The sequence below is a fragment of the Engystomops pustulosus genome, chromosome 4, assembly GCF_040894005.1.
Source record: "Engystomops pustulosus chromosome 4, aEngPut4.maternal, whole genome shotgun sequence".
Classification (NCBI taxonomy): Eukaryota; Metazoa; Chordata; class Amphibia; order Anura; family Leptodactylidae; genus Engystomops; species Engystomops pustulosus.
Window position 1 is genome coordinate 16,349,535 of NC_092414.1, and position 25,476 is coordinate 16,375,010.

At 47.4% G+C, this 25,476-nt stretch overlaps 1 protein-coding gene across 3 annotated transcripts in view; it reads left to right on the forward strand.

Moving 5' to 3' along the window:
- Positions 1 to 1,738: 1,738 nt before the first annotated feature.
- Positions 1,739 to 25,476, forward strand: part of KIAA0930 (KIAA0930 ortholog) — a 28,493-nt gene continuing 4,755 nt past the window's right edge. Inside the window, exons 1-9 of one of the 3 annotated variants that reach the window (XM_072145312.1) lie at positions 1,739 to 1,994; positions 19,294 to 19,442; positions 22,934 to 23,041; positions 23,868 to 23,945; positions 24,042 to 24,143; positions 24,224 to 24,364; positions 24,437 to 24,631; positions 24,721 to 24,883; positions 25,228 to 25,383. In XM_072145312.1, the coding sequence (XP_072001413.1) occupies positions 1,871 to 1,994; positions 19,294 to 19,442; positions 22,934 to 23,041; positions 23,868 to 23,945; positions 24,042 to 24,143; positions 24,224 to 24,364; positions 24,437 to 24,631; positions 24,721 to 24,883; positions 25,228 to 25,383 (1,216 nt within the window). In that variant the 5' untranslated portion in view covers positions 1,739 to 1,870. Of the gene's footprint in view, positions 1,995 to 12,860; positions 12,980 to 19,293; positions 19,470 to 22,933; positions 23,042 to 23,867; positions 23,946 to 24,041; positions 24,144 to 24,223; positions 24,365 to 24,436; positions 24,632 to 24,720; positions 24,884 to 25,227; positions 25,384 to 25,476 lie in introns of those variants that run through there. The other 2 variants (XM_072145311.1, XM_072145313.1) reach the window with 2 other exon arrangements.

The window sequence follows — 25,476 nt, forward strand, 5'->3', positions numbered from 1 at the left end:
GCAAAATCATCCCAAATCTCACAAAACTTTTGCACAACTGGACACACACAAAAATCAGACAGAAATTCCCTTTCCTGATGATGAGAGATCAGTGTTATAAGCAGGAAATAACCCAAGACATTCATAGGCATCGAGCTCCCCCTTGTGGTGGTGGCAGGTATTCCACATTTAAATATTTAGAAAACAACTGTCCCCTCTTCTGAAATGTCAGCTTTAATAATCAATCGATTCCTCATCATTTAACAATTCTGGATGATCTTTCCTTATTCCTGTCTATTGTGCAATGTTCCTCCGTTATTCCTCCTGGAAATCAAATCGATTGTTGTCGGTTTTGGTTTCCCCTTTTACTGGCAACGATCCAGTAGGGGATGAATAGGATAAAACATTTCTGATCACATGATAGGACAGGACGTGGTTATTAATGGGGGGGGGGGGGACAGGGAGACCCCCAGCCCCGGGGAGTATTAGAGCAGCGGCTGATGTGAATACGTCCCTAATGATATCACAGTTTATACCAGGATAGAGAGAGCACTCACACTCAGGGGAGGGGGCACTGGAGAGGGTCATACATTACAGCTCTGACCCTGGGAAAGCTGGGTGACTTGTCACATACAGAACTAGTACTGTTATTACTAGTGTTACCAGCAGGGGGCAGCCCCACCCTACACAGAGTGTTGCACCATATGGGCAGCGGTATATGGGCACTGTATGACGCAATGTGGGCACCATATGGCAGGCTGAGCCGTGTCACATGATCAGCCTGACCCAGCTTTTCTCTGTGCCCTCTGTGTTTATGTTCTGGTTCTGTCCCATCCATTGTGCGCGGTTATTTATGGACTGTATGGAGGTCTTTCAGGATTTCCCCCGTTACGGATACGGTTGTTGGTACTTTCTATGTTTACGCCGTGTCCTGTATCCGTCCTCCGCTTCCCGTGGGATGTAAGTCGCGTGCGTTCCCTAAATAATGGATTTCTCACACCAAAAATAAACCCTAATAAAAGGGGATGTTAAAGGGGAGTCTGTGTTTAGTTTTTGGTCACGGCTCGGGTATTCCTGTCCTGTCTATTAGGAATGTGAAGCCCCCCTCCCCCGCGCCAAAAGTAAATCAGATACTAAAATGTTTTTCGCTATGGGGGTCCACAAGTCAAGCACAGGGGGCGCCCTTTCTCGCCCTGTAAATGAGACATATCCCTTTAATAGCGCCCATCTTGGTCCCCTTATATCTGTGGATCGGGGCGTTTGTTCTAGTGATCCCAGTGATAGGGCGACACCCGACCAATCATTGTGTTGTTTCCTATTCTATGGATAAAGGATAACAATGAATCTTAGACAATCCCTTTAAGAGCGAGGAGCGGTCCGCTATCGGTGGAGCCCCCACCAATGACCCTTCATACCCCGATAATTGGGTAAATCTGATCACTATAGTTCTGTAAGATGCTGATGAGAATGAGCCCCCTCCTCGCAGTCACATGACCTCACACCCTGCAGCCCCTCCCCTCTCAGGACACATTACAGTCCCTTTAAATCACCGCGCCAGCTGATTGGCCCCCAGAGTTCCCTAAGCCCCGCCCCCCGGCCAGTAATAATTAGAGATGTTTCCGCCACGCTACGCCCACTGTCAAACATTTCCGAATTCCGATAGGCTGTTTACTCCCCAGCTTTCATCTTTCCCGGAGGTGATTGGACGGCTTTGTTTAGATCCCGCCCGCTGTCACTCCGCTCCGGATTCTGATTGGTTGCGGCTCGCAGCGTGTTGCAGGAAGCTCCCGGCCGCTCCGCTATGGGAGGCGGAAGTGTCGCCTGACAGGAGGCTCAGTCACTGGTGGGGAGTCGCCGGGATCAGTGCGATGAGAGCAGCTCCGGGGGGAGGATGGCGGCGGTGAAGAGGAGGGACGAGGAGAACGGGGGCCTGGACCGCTCCCTCCAGCAGATGATCTCTGCCATAGTGGACGAGCGGAACCGCCTGAGCATCCGCCAGGAGATCAGCGGCCTGGGTGAGATGCTCTGCAGGGGGACCACGGGAGAGATGCTCTGCAAGGGGACCACGGGGGAGATGCTCTGCAGGGGGACCACGGGAGAGATGCTCTGCAGGGGGACCACGGGGGAGATGCGCTTCACAGGGCTGTGACCTGATACATAGAGGGGGAACACATAATAATAATAACCGCTGTATAGAGAAGACTAATTATAAATTATACCATTGAGGGGGAAAAAAATATTTAAAAAAAAAATGAAACTTGTTAAAAGTTTGAAAGGTGAATGATAAAAATGATGCATAAATGATGTTTAAGACAGAAAACCAAAAACTTGGAAAATAACTGCAATAATGTAACCAAAAAAATATAAGAGAGAAATGCGACCAAATACGGGACGAGTGGAGAATTAGCGATTTCTTCGGTTTTTTTATTGTTATTTTGCGCTCAGTATAAAGGTCTTGTTGTTGTTGTTGTTGTTGTGTAAATATTTGAGTGTTTGGTGATTTGTTCTACAGGAATATTTACACTTTCATTCTTCTTCTTCCCTTTGACGTTCATTCAGTTGTTGTGTTTGTCCCGATTGTTCCTGTTCCCTATTATTTGTATCTTTCCTATTGTTCTGTATTTGCTTCTATTTGTTATTATTGTTCTATGAGAATTGTTACATTTTCTGATCATTTTCGGTGATTATTATTGTGTCATATGACTGCTGCTCCTTCTATTCCCTCTGGGGGTCCGGTATGTGAGGAGAAGGTGGGCTCGTTCTATTCTCTCTCCGGGGGTCCGGTATGTGAGGAGATGGTGGACTTATTCTATTCCCTCCGGGGGTCCGGTTTGTGAGGAGGTGATGGGCTTGTTCTATTCTCTCTCTGGGGGTCCGGTATGTGAGGAGGTGATGGGCTCGTTCTATTCTCTCTCTGGGGGTCCGGTATGTGAGGAGATGGTGGGCTCGTTCTCTTCTCTCTCTGGGGGTCCGGTATGTGAGGAGGTGATGGGCTCGTTCTATTCTCTCTCTCTGGGGGTCCGGTATGTGAGGAGGTGATGGGCTCGTTCTATTCTCTCTCTCAGGGGGTCCGGTATGTGAGGAGGTGATAGGCTCGTTCTATTCTCTCTCTGGGGGTCCGGTATGTGAGGAGGTGATGGGCTCGTTCTATTCTCTCTCCGGGGGTCCGGTATGTGAGGAGGTGATGGGCTCGTTCTATTCTCTCTCCGGGGGTCCGGTATGTGAGGAGGTGATAGGCTCGTTCTATTCTCTCTCCGGGGGTCCGGTATGTGAGGAGGTGATGGGCTCGTTCTATTCTCTCTCCGGGGTCCGGTATGTGAGGAGGTGATGGGCTCCTTCTATTCTCTCTCCGGGGGTCCGGTATGTGAGGAGGTGATGGGCTCCTTCTATTCTCTCTCCGGGGGTCCGGTATGTGAGGAGGTGATAGGCTCGTTCTATTCTCTCTCCGGGGGTCCGGTATGTGAGGAGGTGATAGGCTCGTTCTATTCTCTCTCCGGGGGGTCCGGTATGTGAGGAGGTGATGGGCTCGTTCTATTCTCTCTCTGGGGGTCCGGTATGTGAGGAGGTGATGGGCTTGTTCTCTTCTCTCTCTGGGGGTCCGGTATGTGAGGAGGTGATGGGCACGTTCTATTCTCTCTTCGGGGGTCCGGTATGTGAGGAGGTGATGGGCACGTTCTATTCTCTCTTCGGGGGTCCGGTATGTGAGGAGGTGATGGGCTCGTTCTATTCTCTCTCCGGGGGTCCGGTATGTGAGGAGGTGATAGGCTCATTCTATTCTCTCTCCGGGGGTCCGGTATGTGAGAAGGTGATGGGCACGTTCTATTCTCTCTCCGGGGGTCCGGTATGTGAGGAGGTGATGGGCTCGTTCTATTCTCTCTCCGGGGGTCCGGTATGTGAGGAGGTGATGGGCTCGTTCTATTCTCTCTCCGGGGGTCCGGTATGTGAGGAGGTGATGGGCTCGTTCTATTCTCTCTCCGGGGGTCCGGTATGTGAGAAGGTGATGGGCTCGTTCTATTCTCTCTCCGGGGGTCCGGTATGTGAGAAGGTGATGGGCTTTTTCTATTCTCTCTCCGGGGGTCCGGTATGTGAGGAGGTGATGGGCTTGTTCTATTCTCTCTCCGGGGGTCCGGTATGTGAGGAGGTGATGGGCTCGTTCTATTCTCTCTCCGGGGGTCCGGTATGTGAGGAGGTGATGGGCTCGTTCTATTCTCTCTCCGGGGGTCCGGTATGTGAGGAGGTGATAGGCTCGTTCTATTCTCTCTCCGGGGGTCCGGTATGTGAGGAGGTGATGGGCTCGTTCTATTCTCTCTCTCAGGGGGTCCGGTATGTGAGGAGGTGATAGGCTTGTTCTATTCTCTCTCCGGGGGTCCGGTATGTGAGGAGGTGATGGGCTCGTTCTATTCTCTCTCTCAGGGGGTCCGGTATGTGAGGAGGTGATGGGCTCGTTCTATTCTCTCTCCGGGGGTCCGGTATGTGAGGAGGTGATGGGCTCGTTCTATTCTCTCTCTGAGGGTCCGGTATGTGAGGAGGTGATGGGCTCGTTCTATTCTCTCTCTGAGGGTCCGGTATGTGAGGAGGTGATGGGCTCGTTCTATTCTCTCTCTCCGGGGGTCCGGTATGTGAGGAGGTGATGGGCTCGTTCTATTCTCTCTCCGGGGGTCCGGTATGTGAGGAGGTGATGGGCTCGTTCTATTCTCTCTCCAGGGGGTCCGGTATGTGAGGAGGTGAAGGGCTCGTTCTATTCTCTCTCCGGGGGTCCGGTATGTGAGGAGGTGATGGGCTCGTTCTATTCTCTCTCCAGGGGGTCCGGTATGTGAGAAGGTGATAGGCTCGTTCTATTCTCTCTCCAGGGGGTCCGGTATGTGAGGAGGTGATGAGCTTGTTCTCTTCTCTCTCCGGGGGTCCGGTATGTGAGGAGGTGATGGGCTCGTTCTATTCTCTCCGGGGGTCCGGTACTAGAGGAGGTGATGAGCTTGTTCTCTTCTCTCTCCGGGGGTCCGGTATGTGAGGAGGTGATGGGCTCGTTCTATTCTCTCTCCGGGGGTCCGGTATGTGAGGAGGTGATGGGCTCGTCCTATTCTCTCTCCGGGGGTCCGGTATGTGAGGAGGTGATGGGCTCGTTCTATTCTCTCTCAGGGGGTCCGGTATGTGAGGAGGTGATGGGCTCGTTCTATTCTCTCTCCGGGGGTCCGGTATGTGAGAAGGTGATGGGCTCGTTCTATTCTCTCTCCGGGGGTCCGGTATGTAAGGAGGTGGTGGGCTCGTTCTATTCTCTCTCCGGGGGTCCGGTATGTGAGGAGGTGATGGGCTCGTTCTATTCTCTCTCCGGGGGTCCGGTATGTGAGGAGGTGGTGGGCTCGTTCTATTCTCTCTCCGGGGGTCCGGTATGTAAGGAGGTGGTGGGCTCGTTCTATTCTCTCTCTCCGGGGGTCCGGTATGTGAGAAGACGCATTCTATTCTCTATTGGGGTCTTGTGTTTGTGTGGGGGTCTTATTTCTTCTTCTTCTGGAAACAAAGGCTAATCCCAATTCCACATGGAGCCGCCTGACTCCAATCTGTCACATCTTCTCCCCCCTCCCTCATTACTTCATCTGCTCCGGGGTCGTCTTCCTCTAGAACATGACATCACCCCCCCCATTCTGATTTATAAGCTCTAAGCTTGTGTGATGTCATCTATAAGGTAATAGCCGCTATAAATCTGATGATCCGGTCACATCTTCTATCCTCCTTGTTACTATTCATAGGGCCACATTTATCACTTTTGTGCACCTAAGTGTAGTAGTTGCGCCTAAATTCAGGCGCACTGTTTTGCCAGAATTATCACAAGCTACAACCATCTGTGATAAGTATATTTTCTGCCTCTTATTAATCACTTTACTTTAACACAGTTTAGGCGCAATGTTAGATTCGGGCACTTACATGTGATCCTGCTACAAGCTCCTCTCTGCTTCTCCCACAGCCCAGAATGAAGATAACACTCACAGCAGCACCCAGGTGTGTGACACCCAGCACCCAGTGACCTCCTCAGCAGGGGCTTCTCCTGGAGGGGATTCCCCAGTGCTGATCTCCTGCTGCACCCCTGTAATTCTGCACAGTATCCCCCTCAGATACACTGGTGATACTGTGCAGAATTACATGGGGGACACTTGTCTGTAGTATCTGCAACATTCTGCAAACTTCTGCAAACTTGTGCAAAGTTCTCTTCTCTCTTGCTGTGAGCTCAGCGTTTTGCAGAATGTTTTGTAAATAGAAGGTGATGAACTGTAAATAGTCTGCAGCTCCTGTCTGTAATGTATCTAATGTATCTATTATATGTTCTAGTGTCTGCAGAGTATCTAATGTCTGTATTATATGTACTAGTGTCTGGCTGAGCTTTGCTGCTAGAAATGAGCTGTTCTGCACAGGGGCTCAGTGCTTTCTTCTCAGATAACGCCACCTTCGGGCTGGAGTGTTTTTGCGCCTAAATGAAAACGTTGCAAGTGATGAATATCATTAGGTGCAGCAAAACATCTGGATTGGTAAGATAGATGAGGGAAAGCTGCTTATTTGTGCTGCGCGGCTAGTTTGGTGTTTAATCGCAAAAATGGTGCAAAAACGGTGCGCCTGAATGAAAAGGCGCAAAAACAACAAAAAAAAACGAGTGATACGTGTGGCCCATAGTTCTTAAAGGGTATTGTACCTTTAAAATTGGGAAGCTTAACCCATTCTTTTACTAGACATCACAGGGGTCATCGTATTGGCCCTTCCTGCACCAAATCCTAAATCACATAAGTCACATCTGTACAAGTAACCAGAGAGAGGAACCAAGTTATATTCTGTGTTATACTCCAGAGCTGCACTCACTATTCTGCTGCTGGTACAGTCACTGTGTACATACATGACATTACTTATCCTGTACTGATCCTGAGTTACATCCTGTATTATACCCCAGAGCTGCACTCACTATTCTGCTGCTGGTGCAGTCAATGTGTACATACATGACTTTACTTATCCTGTACTGATCCTGAGTTACATCCTGTATTATACTCCAGAGCTGCACTCACTATTCTGCTGCTGGTGCAGTCACTGTGTACATACATGACATTACTTATCCTGTACTGATCCTGAGTTACATCCTGTATTATACCCCAGAGCTGCACTCACTATTCTGCTGCTGGTGCAGTCACTGTGTACATACATGACATTACTTATCCTGTACTGATCCTGAGTTACATCCTGTATTATACTCCAGAGCTGCACTCACTATTCTGCTGCTGGTGCAGTCACTGTGTACATACATGACATTACTTATCCTGTACTGATCCTGAGTTACATCCTGTATTATACCCCAGAGCTGCACTCACTATTCTGCTGCTGGTGCAGTCACTGTGTACATACATGACATTACTTATCCTGTACTGATCCTGAGTTACATCCTGTATTATACTCCAGAGCTGCACTCACTATTCTGCTGCTAGTGCAGTCACTGTGTACATACATGACATTACTTATCCTGTACTGATCCTGAGTTACACCCTGTATTATACCCCAGAGCTGCACTCACTATCCTGCTGCTGGTGCAGTCACTGTGTACATACATGACATTACTTATCCTGTACTGATCCTGAGTTACATCCTGTATTATACTCCAGAGCTGCACTCACTATTCTGCTGCTGGTTCAGTCACTGTGTACATACATGACATTACTTGTCCTGTACTGATCCTGAGTTACATCCTGTATTATACCCCAGAGCTGCACTCACTATTCTGCTGCTGGTGCAGTCACTGTGTACATACATGACATTACTTATCCTGTACTGATCCTGAGTTACATCCTGTATTATACCCCAGAGCTGCACTCACTATTCTGCTGCTGGTGCAGTCACTGTGTACATACATGACATTACTTATCCTGTACTGATCCTGAGTTACATCCTGTATTATACCCCAGACCTGCACTCACTATTCTGCTGCTGGTGCAGTCACTGTGTACATACATGACATTACTTATCCTGTACTGATCCTGAGTTACACCCTGTATTATACCCCAGAGCTGCACTCACTATCCTGCTGCTGGTGCAGTCACTGTGTACATACATGACATTACTTATCCTGTACTGATCCTGAGTTACATCCTGTATTATACCCCAGAGCTGCACTCACTATTCTGCTGCTGGTGTAGTCACTGTGTACATACATGACATTACTTATCCTGTACTGATCCTGAGTTACATCTTGTATTATACCCCAGAGCTGCACTCATTATTCTGCTGCTGGTGCAGTCACTGTGTACATACATGACATTACTTATCCTGCACTGATCCTGAGTTACATCCCGTATTATACTCCAGAGCTGCACTCACTATTCTGCTGCTGGTGTAGTCACTGTGTACATACATGACATTACTTATCCTGTACTGATCCTGAGTTACATCCTGTATTATACCCCAGAGCTGCACTCACTATTCTGCTGGTGTAGTCACTGTGTACACACATGACATTACTTATCCTGTACTGATCCTGAGTTACATCCTGTATTATACACCAGAGCTGCACTCACTATTCTGCTGCTGGTGCAGTCACTGTGTACATACATGACATTACTTATCCTGTACTGATCCTGAGTTACATCCTGTATTATACTCCAGAGCTGCACTCACTATTCTGCTGCTGGTGCAGTCACTGTGTACATACATGACATTACTTATCCTGTACTGATCCTGAGTTACATCCTGTAGATCTTTTATTTTATATAAAAGTAAAAAAACATAACACAAACCAAACATAATATACAATATATACAATATCTTACCAGCCCCATTCATACCTAGCAAAAATAATAACTTACAATACACCAAAATGAATAAACACCAAATACCACAACCCCCACCCAACCGATTGTCACACCCTCAACCAAACCAATAAACAATAAGACAAGCCACACCCACAATTAAACATAAATGACTATAAATATACATAAACCCACCCCACACCCTCTAATAACAAACCACCCCACACCCATTTTTTTTTTTATTTATTTATTTTTTTAAATATATATAATAACAAACACAGAATACACATAACACTACACTAAACTAAAACCCCTCGCCCGTACTGATCCTGGTTACATCCTGTATTATACTCCAGAGCTGCACTCACTATTCTGCTGCTGGTGCAGTCACTGTGTACATACATGACATTACTTATCCTGTACTGATCCTGAGTTATATCCTGTATTATACTCCAGAGCTGCACTCACTATTCTGCTGCTGGTGCAGTCACTGTGTACGTACATGACATTACTTATCCTGTACTGATCCTGAGTTACATCCTGTATTATACTCCAGAGCTGCACTCACTATTCTGCTGCTGGTGCAGTCACTGTGTACATACAGGATATTACTTATCCTGTACTGATCCTGAGTTACACCCTGTATTATACCCCAGAGCTGCACTCACTATTCTGCTGCTGGTGCAGTCACTGTGTACATACATGACATTACTTATCCTGTACTGATCCTGAGTTACATCCTGTATTATACTCCAGAGCTGCACTCACTATTCTGCTGCTGGTGCAGTCACTGTGTACATACATGACATTACTTATCCTGTAGTATCTCCTGGTAATATGGGGGTCTCCTCCTCTATGAGTTGCTCGGTTGTCTGTCTCTTGTGAGTTGAGCTGTGAAGGGTTAATGCGGTGCGCTCTCCATTGTGTAATCAGCCGGTGGTAGTCGCTGTATGGCACTTACCCGTTGTGTTTGCTTTGTATTATCTCCTCTTAGTGTGAGTGCAGCGGTGGAGACTTCTCTCTCGCACTGAGGTCACACAAGCCTCATGGAGCTTTCAAAAAGTTACATTGTCCAAATATTAGGAGAAGGGTGCGGAGAGGCCGCGCCGGATGCTGTTTGTGCCGGGAATAGAGAAGTCCCGGGAGTCTTATTTTGGATGGCTCATGGATGTGATGCTGGAATGATCCCTTTAAAGGTGCGTTGTGCCTTTAATAGGTCCTATAGGCTTTGAATAGTGATGCCTAATGATGTGTCCAGATCTTCCGTATTCTTAGAAACCTGACGGGAATCCGGATTCTTTGGAATCAGTTTTCTGAATCAACCATAGAAGGAGAACACGGCTGAAATAGTCTCATCATATGAGGCTCAAATAATAATAATACCGCCATGCGGAGCTCTAATGGTGTCATAATATGTGGCTCATATAATACCGCCACGTGGTGCTTGAAAAGTACCATAATATGAGGCTCAAATAGTGCTGCCATGCGGAGCTCAAATAATACCGCCATGTGGAGCTCGAATAGTACAATCATATGTGACTCATACAATACTGCCACGTGGTGCTCAAATAGTACCATAATATGAGACTCATGTAATACCGCCACATGGAGCTCAAATAATGCTATAATATGAGGCTCAAATAATACTGCCATGCGGAGCTCTAATAGTACAATCCTCTGAGACTCACATAATACCGCCATGCGGAGCTCTAGTAGTACCATACCATGAGGATCATGTAATACCGCAATGCAGAGCTCAAATAGTACAATCATATGTGATTCATACAATACTGCCACATGGTGCTCAAATAGTACCATAATACTATGTAATACCACCGTGCGGAGCTCAAATAATTGTATAATATGAGGCTCAAATAATACCGCCACTTAGAACTGAAATAATACAATAATGTGGCTCAAATAGTACCATAATATGAGGCTCATGTAATATTGCCACGTGGAGCTCTAGTGGTACCATAATATGAGGCTCAGTGCAGCGATGCAGAGCTCAGATAATACCGCCATGTGGAGTTCAATTCGTACAATCCTATGAGGCTCAAGTAATACCGCCATGCGGTGCTCAAATAGTACCAAACTATGAGGCTCATGTAATACCGCCATGCGGTGCTCAAATAGTACCATACTATGAGGCTCATGTAATACCGCCACACGGAGCTCTAGTATTACCATAATTTGAGGCTCATATAGTGCCGCGCTGTAGTAATACCGCCATATAGTGCTGTATAATCCTCTTGCTGGAGGCTGCATCTCTCTGATTTCTGGTCTATTGTATGGCAGGTTTTTTTTTATTGCTCCTGTTCACATTGTGACTGTGACGCTGCGCACCTCTTTGGCGTTTCGTGCGGCGCTTGTTACGGGGAATGAGTCATAAAGCGGATGAGATTGAATCGTAATGAAACATCTGCTGCAATACAAAAGCGGACGCTGACGTGTAACGAGGTGCGGGGGGGGGGGGGGGGGGGGGTTATTAGATTTTTTTTTTCAATATATTCTACCCGGAAGTCACTGATGGATTAGGAGTGTTTTATTTCAACATGGAAAATGATTGGCTGCTGAGCAGAGGTGCATCGCCTGCCGAGCCGAGCGTGCATGTTTCTGAGCAGGTCGCGGGGAGTAGCTGTCTGTGTAATAGGAGGATGCATCCCCTGCCAAGCTGAGCGTGCGTGTTTCTGAGCAGGTTGCAGGGAGTAGCTGCCTGTGTAATAGGAGGATTATTAATGTCCAGGTATCAGATCATTTCTACATTTCCCGGAGGAATAACAGAGGAACCGCTCAGCACGTGCTCAGTGCAGGAGAATGATCCGACCTCCGGACAGGACTGGGATCTTTTCCGGTTTTAAAATTGTTTCGCTGGCCACATTTACTCCGCTCACACTGATCACCTTGTCTTGTCTGCTCCGAACGCCTCACCGTGCCGTAATGGAGGGGACATCGAGCTGCGGGTACAACAGTATTCACATTAAGTCTCACGCCTCAGCGGGCTCTGCGGCACCGGCCTCAGCGGGCTCTGCTACACCGGCCTCAGCGGGCTCTGCGGCACCGGCCTCAGCGGGCTCTGCGGCACCGGCCTCAGCGGGCTCTGCGGCACCGGCCTCAGCGGGCTCTGCTACACCGGCCTCTGCGGCCTCTGCTACACCGGCCTCAGCGGCCTCTGCTACACCGGCCTCAGCGGCCTCTGCTACACCGGCCTCAGCGGCCTCTGCTACACCGGCCTCAGCGGCCTCTGCAACACCGGCCTCAGCGGCCTCTGCAACACCGGCCTCAGCGGCCTCTGCAACTCCGGCCTCAGCGGCCTCTGCTACACCGGCCTCAGCGGCCTCTGCTACACCGGCCTCAGCGGCCTCTGCTACACCGGCCTCTGCAACACCGGCCTCAGCGGCCTCTGCTACACCGGCCTCTGCAACACCGGCCTCAGCGGGCTCTGCAACACCGGCCTCCGGTCTGTGGACTACGACTGGCACCGGTTACTCGCGTGTCTTTCAGAATTGTGGAAAGCAGATCATGTGAACGTGACTCAATCCTTCCATGTGACTGGCACCTGCTCCTTATGGGTCATCCAAGGTCTGACTACGACTATGTGGCTCAATCACATGACTGGCAGAGATTACTCATGTGTTTGGCCTTTAAAATCGGACACGTTTTGGGATGAGATCACTGGCGTCTGTCACATGTAATATTCATCACTCCGGGGGGGGGGGGACGTCCAAAGACGTTATGGCTACCTGGATGCTGGCCCCCCCTATGGGTTAGCTGTACAGCCGTGCTCTGCATTTCCTCCTAAGTGAATAGAGCTGAGCTGCAATACCAAGCACAACCACTATAGAATGAGAGGCGCTATTTAGCATTATAAACGCCAATTCTAAGGCGTTTACACGTTGCGCTTACATAGCATTTAGTCAACGTGTGAATAAGGGGGTGGAGCCTTTAAAAAAAAACGCAATCGAAACGTCACGTGTGATTCACGGTTGATTCTTTAAATTTGGGACCACCCTTTAAGTAAACCTCTCTCTAGTCTTCTTGCTTGTAGTTTATACTCCATACAATGAGCAGGGTTCAGCCATTGTAAGCAGCACATGGAAAGGGAGGAGGAGCTTAGACAGGAAGTGAATATCCTGAGCTGATGACATCATCAGATGGAGACAGGAGGTGGATTTCAGACTACAGTCTGTTCTGTGAGTGGCTGTGCACTGATGCAGCAGAGCTAGGAGGTAAGTGACTGGTGTGTGATGAGCCCCCCCCCCCCCTCTTTACACTGCACATCGTGCGGGCACTAGGACCCTGTGAGGTTGTCCTCTAACTGTGCAATATATAGGAAGCGATATCCCTGTGTCTCCCTCGCTCTCGGCTCCCCTCCCCCCTCCTCCTCCTCCTCCCGTTTAGCTGGGTGTTCCCTGCAGCCGCTCACTGGTCCGGCCCTCGTAGTCTGATACCCAGCAGTCACATGGGATACTCTGACATCAGGAGGTCCCCCGAGTGACCCCCCTGAGGCCAGAACCTTTGTTATACTTAGCCATATCGAGTCCACTCATCAGAGCGAGCAGAGTAATGGGATCGAGTCTGACTACGGATCTCTTAAAGGGGTGTTCCAGTATTTCAATCGTGGAGGTCTGACACCTGATCGCTTCATATCGTGGCCCTTTGGTTCTATTCAGATGAGCAGGGGCTGAGCTGCAATGCCAGATGCAGCCACTATACACTGCACGGCGCTGTGCGCGTCCATATGCTGCCGTCTCTTCACATGTTCTTATGAAGTCCCCCTTTAATAATACATTTTCTGTGCAGTTCTCATTCGAGTTCTGCATTCCCATCGAAGTGTAGCGCCGCACTTGTTCACAGGCTGTGCATGGTATCGCGACTTTATGGAAGTAGAGTTGCAGTACCAGACACAACCTGAGGACAGGGGTGGCGCTGTGCCGGTCATGTTTTCCAGACCACACTTTGTGTAAAGAGACGCAGACATCCGTGATGCTGGGAGCCCCTGCTTACTGCGTGGTGAAGGGCCATAATCAGTCAGTGACTAAGGGGCATTGTAGGTGACGCGGTGCTGGGTCCACACTCCACAGGGTTAAGCCTGGGAAATATGGGCCACCTAATTTTAATAATTTACAAATTGCACCCAGACGTCCACAATCCAGTCCCCCACTACAAGTACCAGCAATAGCGCCACACCTGATGATGGTAAGTGCTGGTATTGCAGCTCAGCTGTACAGAGAGAATGAACAGGGCTGATTCTAGCGTTTTTACTGCCTGAGTCGCAAAATTTAAAATGCTCTTCCCCCCCCCCCCCCACTCCAGTATGCACAGCCCCCCCCACTCCAGTATGCACAGCCCCCCCACTCCAGTATGCACAGCCCCCCCACTCCAGTATGCACAGCCCCCCCCACTCCAGTATGCACAGCCCCCCCCACTCCAGTATGCACAGCCCCCCCACTCCAGTATGCACAGCCCCCCCCACTCCAGTATGCACAGCCCCCCCCACTCCAGTATGCACAGCCTCCCCCCCCCCACTCCAGTATGCACAGCCTCCCCCCCCCCACTCCAGTATGCACAGCCTCCCCCCCCACTCCAGTATGCACAGCCTCCCCCCCCCCCACTCCAGTATGCACAGCCTCCCCCCCACTCCAGTATGCACAGCCTCCCCCCCCACTCCAGTATGCACAGCCTCCCCCCCCCACTCCAGTATGCACAGCCTCCCCCCCCCACTCCAGTATGCACAGCCTCCCCCCCCACTCCAGTATGCGCAGCCCCCCCCCCCCCCACTCCAGTATGCACAGCCCCCCCCCCCACTCCAGTATGCACAGCCTCCCCCCCACTCCAGTATGCACAGCCTCCCCCCCCCCACTCCAGTATGCACAGCCTCCCCCCCCCCACTCCAGTATGCACAGCCTCCCCCCCCCACTCCAGTATGCACAGCCTCCCCCCCCCACTCCAGTATGCGCAGCCTCCCCCCCCACTCCAGTATGCGCAGCCTCCCCCCCCACTCCAGTATGCGCAGCCTCCCCCCCCCACTCCAGTATGCGCAGCCTCCCCCCCCACTCCAGTATGCGCAGCCTCCCCCCCACTCCAGTATGCGCAGCCTCCCCTCCCCCCCCCACTCCCAGTATGCGCAGCCTCCTCCCCCCCACTCCCAGTATTCGCAGCCTCCCCCCACCCCCAGTATGCGCAGCCTCCCCTCCCCCACTCCCAGTATGCGCAGCCTCCCCTCCCCCCCCCCACTCCCAGTATGCGCAGCCGTCCCTCCCCCCCCCCACTCCCAGTATGCACAGCCTCCCCTCTCCCCCCCCCACTCCCAGTATGCACAGCCTCCTCCTCCCCCCCCCCACTGTGCACAGCCTCCCCCAAACGTCTTTTCAAACCACTGGACAACTCCTTTAAGATGAGATTATTCGTGTTTCACAAGATTGCCTCGTTAAGAACTCATAATTCAGGGATATCTCATGCAGGAAATGCCTAAATCTAGATACAGTTGGGTAAATATATCCCAGAGCTATCGAAAAACGAGGTTTATTGAGTTGAGAAACCTCAAACCACTTGCCTTGCATGTCTTCCTCCAATTTTCCAGAATTTTAACTTGACTTGTTCCTAAATTGGAATTCAAACCCCACTCACTCTCGCAATCTTTCTAGGATGCCTTCTTGTATAGTAAACGGCTGTACTTCATCCTCGAAAACCAAAGATCCGGCTCCGGTTCTTCACGCTTTCCCGCCAGAAGTTGACAACGTGAGGATGTGGCTCCTACAGACGGAGCAAGACTTCGGCAACGTCGAGGAATTGTCAAAGAAAATTGCAGAGGCGCCGAGAGGAAGTTACAGGATGTGTTCTCTTCACTTTGGCAAAGAGTGCTACGAAATTAGAGGACGCTCGTTTTTTCTTAAAAAGGGAGCGGTCCCAACCATATTCCCTCGAAGAAGACTTCTGGGAGATGTGACTGATGAGGAACCACACCCCTCACTAAAAAGATCGAAAAGAGGTGGTAGCCTGATGTTATCCGAAGCGGAAATTGCTGCCAAGGAGCATAGTTACGCCGGGATGGACCACCTTCCATTCCACGAAAGGTTCTTTAGTAGCCAACCGTTCGGCACCTGCAGCGTGGTCGATGAAGACATCATAAAGGTTGAAGTCATGCCAGAGTCTCCGTCGAACACTCCCTTCGAAGACGTAATTCCAAAATTAGCAAGAAGGAAAAAAATCAAACTCTCTCCACCCTCGAAGCCTTTCGTACCACTGTCGACAGACAACCCTCGTCTGGTGCACCGCAGTACAAACACCGACCCTTATTTTGGGAAATCTCACAAAAAAAATTCGGCAAATATCCGTCCCAAACATTTTTCCACTGGCGTACAATGTAACTTACTAAAATTGCCTCCCCCGCAGGATGATATGGCGCAAAACCAGACATTGTCCTCCTTTAACAGCTTGGGTTTGTCGGGTAGAATACGAAAGATGGTGTTACATCGTGGCAGGGTTTATGTTATGTTGGTTTAGGTGCATATTTGGTGATGGTGGAGACCATCTTGACTTGACTACTGTCTTCCTCTAGAAGAGCCAGTACTGGAGAATGTCTTCTAAAATGAGGTTGTAATATCTGCAATTTCCCAAAGAAGTCTTCTGTAATTTGAAAGACCATATTACACAACTATTGGAAATTGGGAGCATCTTAATATTTCGGTGGAAATTTTAGTAGATCACACGTCATTCTCATAGTGGTTCTAAATGTTCTTACCATCGGAGTGAATTTTTTGTGATGTTCAACCAGGTCTTGCAGTGAAGCCCCCAAATATCTTGCAAAACTAGTACATTTACCCATTTTTTGTATGTTTTGGAGTTGGTAAGAGCATTACTCCATCATCCATGACCATGATGACTTCAATTGAGCTTCCACAAGACCTGGTTGATGGTGCAGTGAATCCAAAGTGGATGGTTACAATCCAAACTACGAGTTTCTGGTGTAGTATCTTTTTGAGATAACATAGTTCTACATGTCATTGTATTGATGGTTCTACCGTAGATGGTTGTAGTGTAGGTGGGAGATCTTCTATTTTGGTGGTACCAGACGTCTTCTTCAGGTTTGTTGGTATATCTCACGAGAGATCTACTTCTTCTTCTCGAGAAGAAGAAGAACCAACGAAACGTTCTTCAAATTGAAGGGACGAAAACTGACTTGGTCTCCAAAACCTCTTTCCACATCCTATATTTGACAATTTCAAAAATTTTGGTTCTAATTGTGTGTTCACTCTTCCATATGTCTGTCGTTGGCTAATAAGGGTCACTCTGAAGCTTAGGGTTAAGGATGTGTTGTTTGCTTGCATTGCTCGCTAATAAATAAAACTTTTTGGTTCCGGTTTATTATGGTTCCGTTTTATTATTGAAACCTTTCAGTTCCCAATTCTTCGCCCCTTTCAGAGATTAGTAACTCCAGAAGCTTGGTTGTTAACTTAATTTTGAATGTCATTGGCCTTCAAAACTTGAAGTTTGGTTGATCATGTAGGTTCTCCGATTGGGGTTGAAGGAACAAGGGCTTCCAGACATAGTTTGGAAAATTTGTATCTCTGGGGTGCACTAGGAATACGTTGAGGTCAAATTCAACCTTTCGCATCTTTACACTACCTCACACATGCACAAATAATTTGGGGACCTTCCCCATGGATATTTGACTGATGGTGGATCACACTTAAATTGTGAGATCTACCTAAAAAAATCTAATCTCTACATCCCTTTAACATTTTCTACTGTTCTTCCCAGGTGGTGGAGAAAATGACTGATAGGAGATGTGAAGCTTCCATAATGTGTGATGATACGTATTCAAAACAGATGGTGGCCTGGGGGGCCTTAACTTTGACTCAGTAGGTAGAAGCTTTTCATGGTAACCCCAGGCTCCGCTCGTAGTATTTATAGGCCGGTCACGAAATTCATATTAATCATTCTGTGTTGGGATATGAGGCACATGATTCATTTTTAGGAACTTGTCCAAGCTTCCTACATATAAATGGCTCGATTGCCTTTTGATAGATGATTATAGATGTTCCACGTATTTGGAACCTTTGAAACGTGACGGGACTGGGTATGGTTTCAAAAATTGTAATGAAAGTTCCATTACTTCTAAGTGGTACGATTCTCAACAGAGCAGAAAATAGGCACGGGGAACGAAGAACTAAAACCGGTGCTGCTCTTGGTGTTGTATCGCTTGATGAGATGTGGAGATGTCCACCTGTCTACAAGGTCGAGGAGAAGTATTAAGGAGGTCTTCATTCAAAAAGTTTTTGAGGACCTTCTTGCCCATTTTCCTTCTTGCCACATCTTGACTTTTTGTTGCGTTCTCCTCTATAACAAAACGGTTCAATACAAAAAGATCGGCCAGTTACATTCCAACTTGACCAACGTTCTTCGAGATGTTCCATCAGACAAGAGTTGGGAGGCATCACGTTTAGATTTTAAACAAAAATGTTAAAAAAAAATCTTGATTTCTAATAATTTCCATCAAATGTATTTTAGAGTTGTCCTCTACCAGAGTAGTAAAGAGTGGGTGTTGATGGCCGTACACATTAGGCTGAACAACCATTGATGAAACAACCACCTGGTGGAAGGCTCTCTCGTAAATATGGTCATACATGTTCAGGTGTAGGATGAACCATTCTTCTGGGGATGTACTTAGGCTTGAAGGCAAAGAAAATTACACTCTTGGATAACTTTTTTGGTAAAAAAAATGATTATTGGTAGGTTAAAATTGTCCTCCTTCGTCAACTTTACAGTACACACATATATTGGACCAAAGTTCTGTAGAAGGACGGCTTTGTCCATTCGGTCTCTGAAAAGAATATGGACAATACTAGCGACAGAGAGTTGTCACTTCCCTTCGACCCAAAGTAGATGTCCTGAATTGACCGATGACCGGTTTAGATGGCTTGTCCATCTTGAAGTCCCAGTTTGAGACTGTGACCATTAGCTTGGTGCACCCAACCTAGTATAGATGCGCTATGTACCACCAGTTGGGTCTGAACAATCTCTACGAGGATGATCAGCCTGGTGGGTTTAGTCGTATGGCGTCTATGGTGGGTAAGCGTTCAGTCCTAGGTTACTCAATTGAGAATTACGTGGGAGGATTGATCACGGTATCCCACTTCTCTGACCTTTTGTGTTCTTTCTGTGCCGTTGAACGTATTCGGTAAGTAAACAGACTTTGCAAACCTTTTCATAAGGAAGAGGGTCTTCTCCTTCCGGTGACTGACTAATATCATGTCACATTAAGGACACCCTTTTTAAGATGGTGGTTTCTCAACCACAGCCCTGATATCTCGTCAGAACGTTGGTCAGGTCTAATTACAAGCCCTATTGTTTCCTGTTGTCCTTGCTCGATAAATTAATAATGAGGGTGTTGTGCGCTCCGGAGGAGGAATCTAAGACAAGACGGGAGAATGACTTCAGTGCCGGAAATGGGAACTAATATCGAGAGAGATTTCCAGAAATGTTATATGGGGTCAGCTTGACTCTGCCTTAACCCATTCTCATATTTTTGTCTTTTCAGGCTGCTTTAAAGATGATCGTATTGTATTTTGGACTTGGATGTATTCCACCTATTTTATGGAGAAATGGGCTCCCCGGCAGGATGACATGCTCTTCTACGTGCGACGGAAACTTTCTTACGTTAGCACAGATGTCAGTGAAGGAAAAAAGGTGACTAGCAGAGGCGTAACCCGCAGGGTAAATGTTCAATCCCCCTAAATCTACTTTTTAAATTTTTTTTTTTTTTTAATTGTAATTGTTGTAAATTTTTGCTTTGTAACATGTGGTTTGCATAGGGCTTTGATTTCTGTTCTCCATATGGAGATACAGTATGGGCCCACACATATATTTATATTAATCTCTTGTCATTTTAAAAAAAATATATAATCAATATTAATATTATATATAATATATAATACAATATGTTGTGCCCTTTGTGTTCTGCCGCGCCGATCCCTCGGTTTCTCATACGCAGAGGGAGGATAAGACCCTGTAAACTCTTGTGACAGATCTAGGCTATGGGATTATCATGTTTATTGTGGTCATTTAGGCGTTAACTCCTTAACGCTCTGCGCCGTAGCTCTACGGCGCAGAGGTATAAGGGATGTATGAAGAGGGCTCACGGGCTGAGTCCTCTTCATACAAAGGTGGGGGTTTTTGCAAAATGCATAAAACCCCCACCGCTAATAACCGCGGTCGGTGCTAGCACCGATCGCGGCTATTAACCCCCCCGTTGCCGCCGGCAAAGTCGCCGGCGGCATTTAAAAGACGACGTCATCGGGGGGCGGCGATCGGTTGCCATGGTAGCCTCGTGTCTTCTTTTGACACGAGGCTATCTGGCAGCTGCAGATTCGTTACAATGAGCCAGTGGCTCATTGTAATGAATGTGCTGCAAAAATGCCATATATTGCAATACAGAAGTATTGCAGTATATGGTAGCAGCGATCTGACCATCTAGGGTTAATGTACCCTAGATGGTCTAAAAGATAGTGAAAAAAAAAATAAAAAAAAAAGTTTAAAAAATAAAAAAAATTAATAAAATATTAAAAGTTCAAATCACCCCCCTTTCCCTAGAACGGATATAAAACATAATAAACAGTAAAAATCACAAACATATTAGGTATCGCCGCGTCCCAAAATGCCCGATCTATCAAAATATAAAAACGGTTACGGCCGGCGGTGACCTCCGAGACGGGAAATGGCGCCCAAATGTCCGAAATGCGACTTTTACACCTTTTTACATAACATAAAAAATGAAATAAAAAATGATCAAAATATCGCACAGACCTCAAAATGGTAGCAATGAAAACGTCGCCTCATTTCGCAAAAAATGACCCCTCACACATCTCTGTGCGCCAAAGTATGAAAAAGTTATTAGCGTCAGAAGATGGCAAAAAAATTTTTTTCTTTTTTGTACACATTCGTTTAATTTTTGAAAATGTATTAAAACACAATAAAACCTATATAAATTTGGTATCACCGCGATCGCACCGAACCAGAGAATAAAGTAGGCGTGTTATTTGGAGCGAAGAGTGAAAGTCGTAAAAACTGAGCCCACAAGAACGTGACGCACGTGACGTTTTTTTTCAATTTTTCCACATTTGGAATTTTTTTCCAGCTTCGCAGTACACGGCATGTTAAAATAAATAACATCACGGGAAAGTAAAATTTGTTACGCACAAAATAAGCCCTCACACAGGTCTCTACACGGAAAAATGAAAAAGTTATGGATTTTTGAAGTTGGAGAGCGAGAAATCGGCCGAAAAACCCTGCGTCCTTAAGGGGTTAAGAGGTTTATTCCCAAATTCTTTGTTTTTATCACCACCTGACAGCTCTGTGCACAGGAATAACCTCTATGGGCTGTAGGATTAGAAAAACATGGCTATTCGCTTCCAGAAACAGCACCAACAGGCTGTTTGTGGTATTGCAGGTCAGCTACATATTTTTAAAATCTACTGAGCTAATAAAAAAAATTAAAAAAAACAAAACTTAGAGTTAATGAAAAAAAACAAACAAACAATATACTGAAGTAATAAAATATATATGTAAAAATCAGCGCAGTACAGCGGGTGGCTACATTTGCTTTCGTGGCCTGGGGGTAGGTGGGCAGCCGAGTGGCACATGGCTTAGTACTGATGCCTTGCAGCACCTGACAAGGAACTGGATTTGTACCAAAGAACCATCTGTATAAAGTTCTTTGCATCTCCGCATGACTTTCCTTCAGGGCCTCAGATCTGCCTTCACAAATTTCAAGAAGTTATAAAAAGAAATGGGCGAAAAATCTACAATCTGAACACTTGGCTCATGTGGTCGCCGCTTTGCTTCTGATTAATTTGGCGCTTGTTTTTTCTAAATCCGTCCACCCATTCACAAGATACGGCCCCTGAAAGGTTATATGTGAATTAGCGCTCACAAGTTAAGGGGCGTGTCTCTGTTCTGCGTGTAAATAAAGTTACCGCCCCTTTGTCTGGTAGGCGCTAATTCAGTTATAAACTAACGGGGACCATATCTTTTGAACGGCTGGACGGATTTTTAAAAAACAGATGCCAAATTGATCAGGGGCACAGCGGGAATCACTCGAGGAAGGTCAGGCAGAATTTTATTAATAGGTCACAGGTCACCTTTTAATTCTATAAAAACTCCATTAGGACATTGCGTGGACAGATCTGTAGAATAGAAGATCTAGATGTAGACCAATTTTTCAGACTTCATTACTATATGGATTATTTGTTTGTGTGCTGAAGCGCTTTTATTGTCTTCCTAATTGGCTTTAATTAGATTTCATAGCAAAGAAATCCCAAGAGCCGGAGCTCCGAATACTGAATATTCCCAGTAGGGTATATGTTTTCTTTTTTTTTTTTTCTCCAAAACCTTATATAGTTATTGCATCCTGGATTATCAGACTGTTATTAAAAGAGTTTTCCAGGAATTCTTGATAATTCCATGGGGGCGGGGGGGGGAGGAATACATATAATGTAGTCTACTCCGACTACAACAGCTGCTGGCCTGAATAGTCTATAATATGTTGGTCCGAGGTGACCTGGTACAAAGGATGTGACCAGTGGCCTGTGGAGGCCACTTACTGGCTCCATTCTTACACACGCACCTCCTGCTGAGCAGAATAGTTGGGGATGGACGCAATCAGGACCAACCATCGTTTTGATGTATATGAGGGACTGAATAACGGGTCTTCCATGAGGTGAGATAGGTCTGTAGAAGAGACTTTTTGAAGCTCGGTTAGAATCAGAAAATCATGATCTACCCTTAAGATATTGTCCAAACTCTGGTTTAGCGGACACCTATTCCCCTGACTCTCCTACACACGTGCACCTGGCTCGGCTGAGCATGCACATGTTTGAAAAGTCGAGAAGGAACACTGCTCCAATTCCTTTCTGGATCTGGCATAAATCTTGTGATACTAAAGGTTCCAACCCAATTTTTCTTTCCTCCAACGAGAATGTGAGACCATACTCAATAGACAATCTATGTAGCAACACGGAAAACCAAATGATCAGATTTCATAAAACTATGTTAATTCTTTGATCTTGATTGGATCAGTGGGGCATCTGCTCATTCTTGTACTCGTTAGGTCATTGGTGGTCCATATTGTTGATGGATGTTCACTGACCTCTGGGTTCAACACAAGATTCTTCTGTTTCCAGCAGGTGGATGTTGAAGTCTATCGTAAGGATTCCAAGAAGCTTCCCGGCCTTGGAGACCCCGACATAGACTGGGAGGAGAGCGTCTACTTGAACCTTATATTGCAGAAGGTCAGTACTTGTCTCTTATGCTCAAGTCCTGAGGTTTGTCCACCTTCTTCTTCCCCTGTCCATCTTCTTCTTCTTCCCCTGTCCACCTTCTTCTTCCCCTGTCCCGTAAAAATTGGCTGGTCCTAGATGAACTGGTAGGTTCGGAGTTACACCAAGTTGGAAAGTTATGATGTTAAAGTTTTTGCGAGGGGAACGATGCCACTCTGCCTATCAGCGATGGCCTCCTGCCAGTACAGAAAATACCTGACTCTTGCAGTTTTGTAAATGTCAGAAGAGCTTTCGGTTCCCGATTTCCTCAGGAAGTCTGTTCTCAACTACAGTTTCTGTGGGGGTTTGAAGAAGGAAAGGTTTGTTAACGACTTCACAATTTAATAAAGGGATATTTAGAATCTGATCTTGTACCGGAAACATCTAAAAGACATTAGGGTCCCCACCCACTGAATTGCTCCCCTTCGCAGATCTGTAAGGTCATGTAGTTATTGTAGTTCAGTCTTGATCAAGTAAACAAGGTGGAGCTGCAGTATCAAGTACATCCACTGTACTACGCCGTGCTTGGTATCGGTGAACGACCGGATGACCTTTGGATAGGTCATCAATGTCTAAGTCCTATAAAACGCCTTTAAGATCCTCCATGTCCTCCATGACCTGCCTTACGTTATTCCCTCCTGTTATCGGGCTATCGTTTTGTTGTGGACTTTGTGCCAGCTGCTTATCTTGTCTCTACCATAGAGATCACTGTGAATAGATGTTGTGTTGTGCTGCCACCTAGTGGCCAGAATATATGACCAGTCATAGCCATGACCTCCTTCTCTCGTTCTCCCCGCAGCTGGATTACATGGTGACCTGCGCAGTGTGTACACGCTCTGAGGCCGGTGACATCCACATACACAAGAAGAAATCCCAGGTGATCGAGAGGCCACGATCCCTAATTCTGGGGATTCTGTCCAGATCTTCTAGAACACATACATGTATCTTCTATAACACATGTATGTTCTTTCAGCAAGTATTCGCGTCTCCGAGCAAACACCCCATGGACAGCAAAGGGGAAGAGTCCAAGATCAGCTACCCCAACATCTTCTTCATGATTGACAACTTTGAGGAGGTGACGTTGTATCCGATCCCGTATGCTGCGTACCGCCCTGTACCGTGTACTATGGAGAGTGTTGGCCTTTGTCTCGGCAGGTGTTCAGTGACATGACTGTGGGCGAGGGAGAGATGGTCTGCGTGGAGCTGGTGGCCAGCGACAAGACGAACACCTTCCAGGGAGTTATATTCCAGGGGTCTATCCGCTACGAGGCCCTGAAGAAGGTCTACGACAACCGGGTAAGTGTTGGGTCTAGACGTAACCCTAGTCCTGTACGTCTTCCCACCGTCCTTATGAGTATTTCGTCCCAGGTCAGCGTGGCGGCAAAGATGGCGCAGAAGATGTCGTTCGGGTTTTACAAATACAACAACATGGAGTTTGTGCGGATGAAGGGGCCGCAAGGGAAGGGACACGCGGAGATGGCGGTGAGCAGAGTGTCCACCGGAGACACCTCCCCATACGGCACCGAGGAGGATTCCAACCCTGGGTCACCCCTGCATGAGCGGGTAAGTGTTGTCCAGCAATTTCAGGTGTTTCTGTTCACTGACAGCAAGCAGTGATCTAAATTCCATATTCCCCATTCCTCCCCCCACAGGTAACCTCATTCAGCACTCCCCCCACACCGGAACGGAACAACCGCCCTTCCTTCTTCTCTCCGTCCCTAAAAAGGAAAGTTCCGAGGAACCGGATCGCTGAGATGAAGAAATCTCACTCGGCCAATGACAGCGAGGAATTCTTCCGGGATGATGATGGTGGAGGTATCCTCATCTAAAATTCCATTCTCGTAATAAAAGGTCCAAATCCCCTTGATTGGATAAAGATCAATGATAAATGTATGTCTGTCGCCACTAGGGGGAGCTCAATTTATACATATGTATACAGTTGTAATTGAAAGGTATGGTAACGTGGGAGGACCTCCATGATTACCAGAACGATGAACCAGTTCATCATGTCCAACATGGACACACCCATTTGACAGAGAGTAGCAACCTTTTATCAATTCATTCATACATTCCGAGAAGGCATAGACTCGGGGTCATATACGCCCCTGCACGATGGATCGGTTTATCCTGTTCTAGATATCTTGCTTATGACTTTACAGATATCCATAGCGTCACCAACCTGAGGTCGCGCTCGCTCTCCGGGACCGGGAGATCTCTGGTGGGATCGTGGCTGAAGCTGAACAGAACCGATGAGAACTTCCTACTCTATGCACACCTGACCTACGTCACTTTGCCCCTGCAGCGCATCTTGTCAGGTGAGACTGGTGTAACCAGGTATTACACTCCTGCATCACTTACTCCACAGCGCCACCACTTCCCTCAGGTTATACATGGTACCGCAGCCTGAC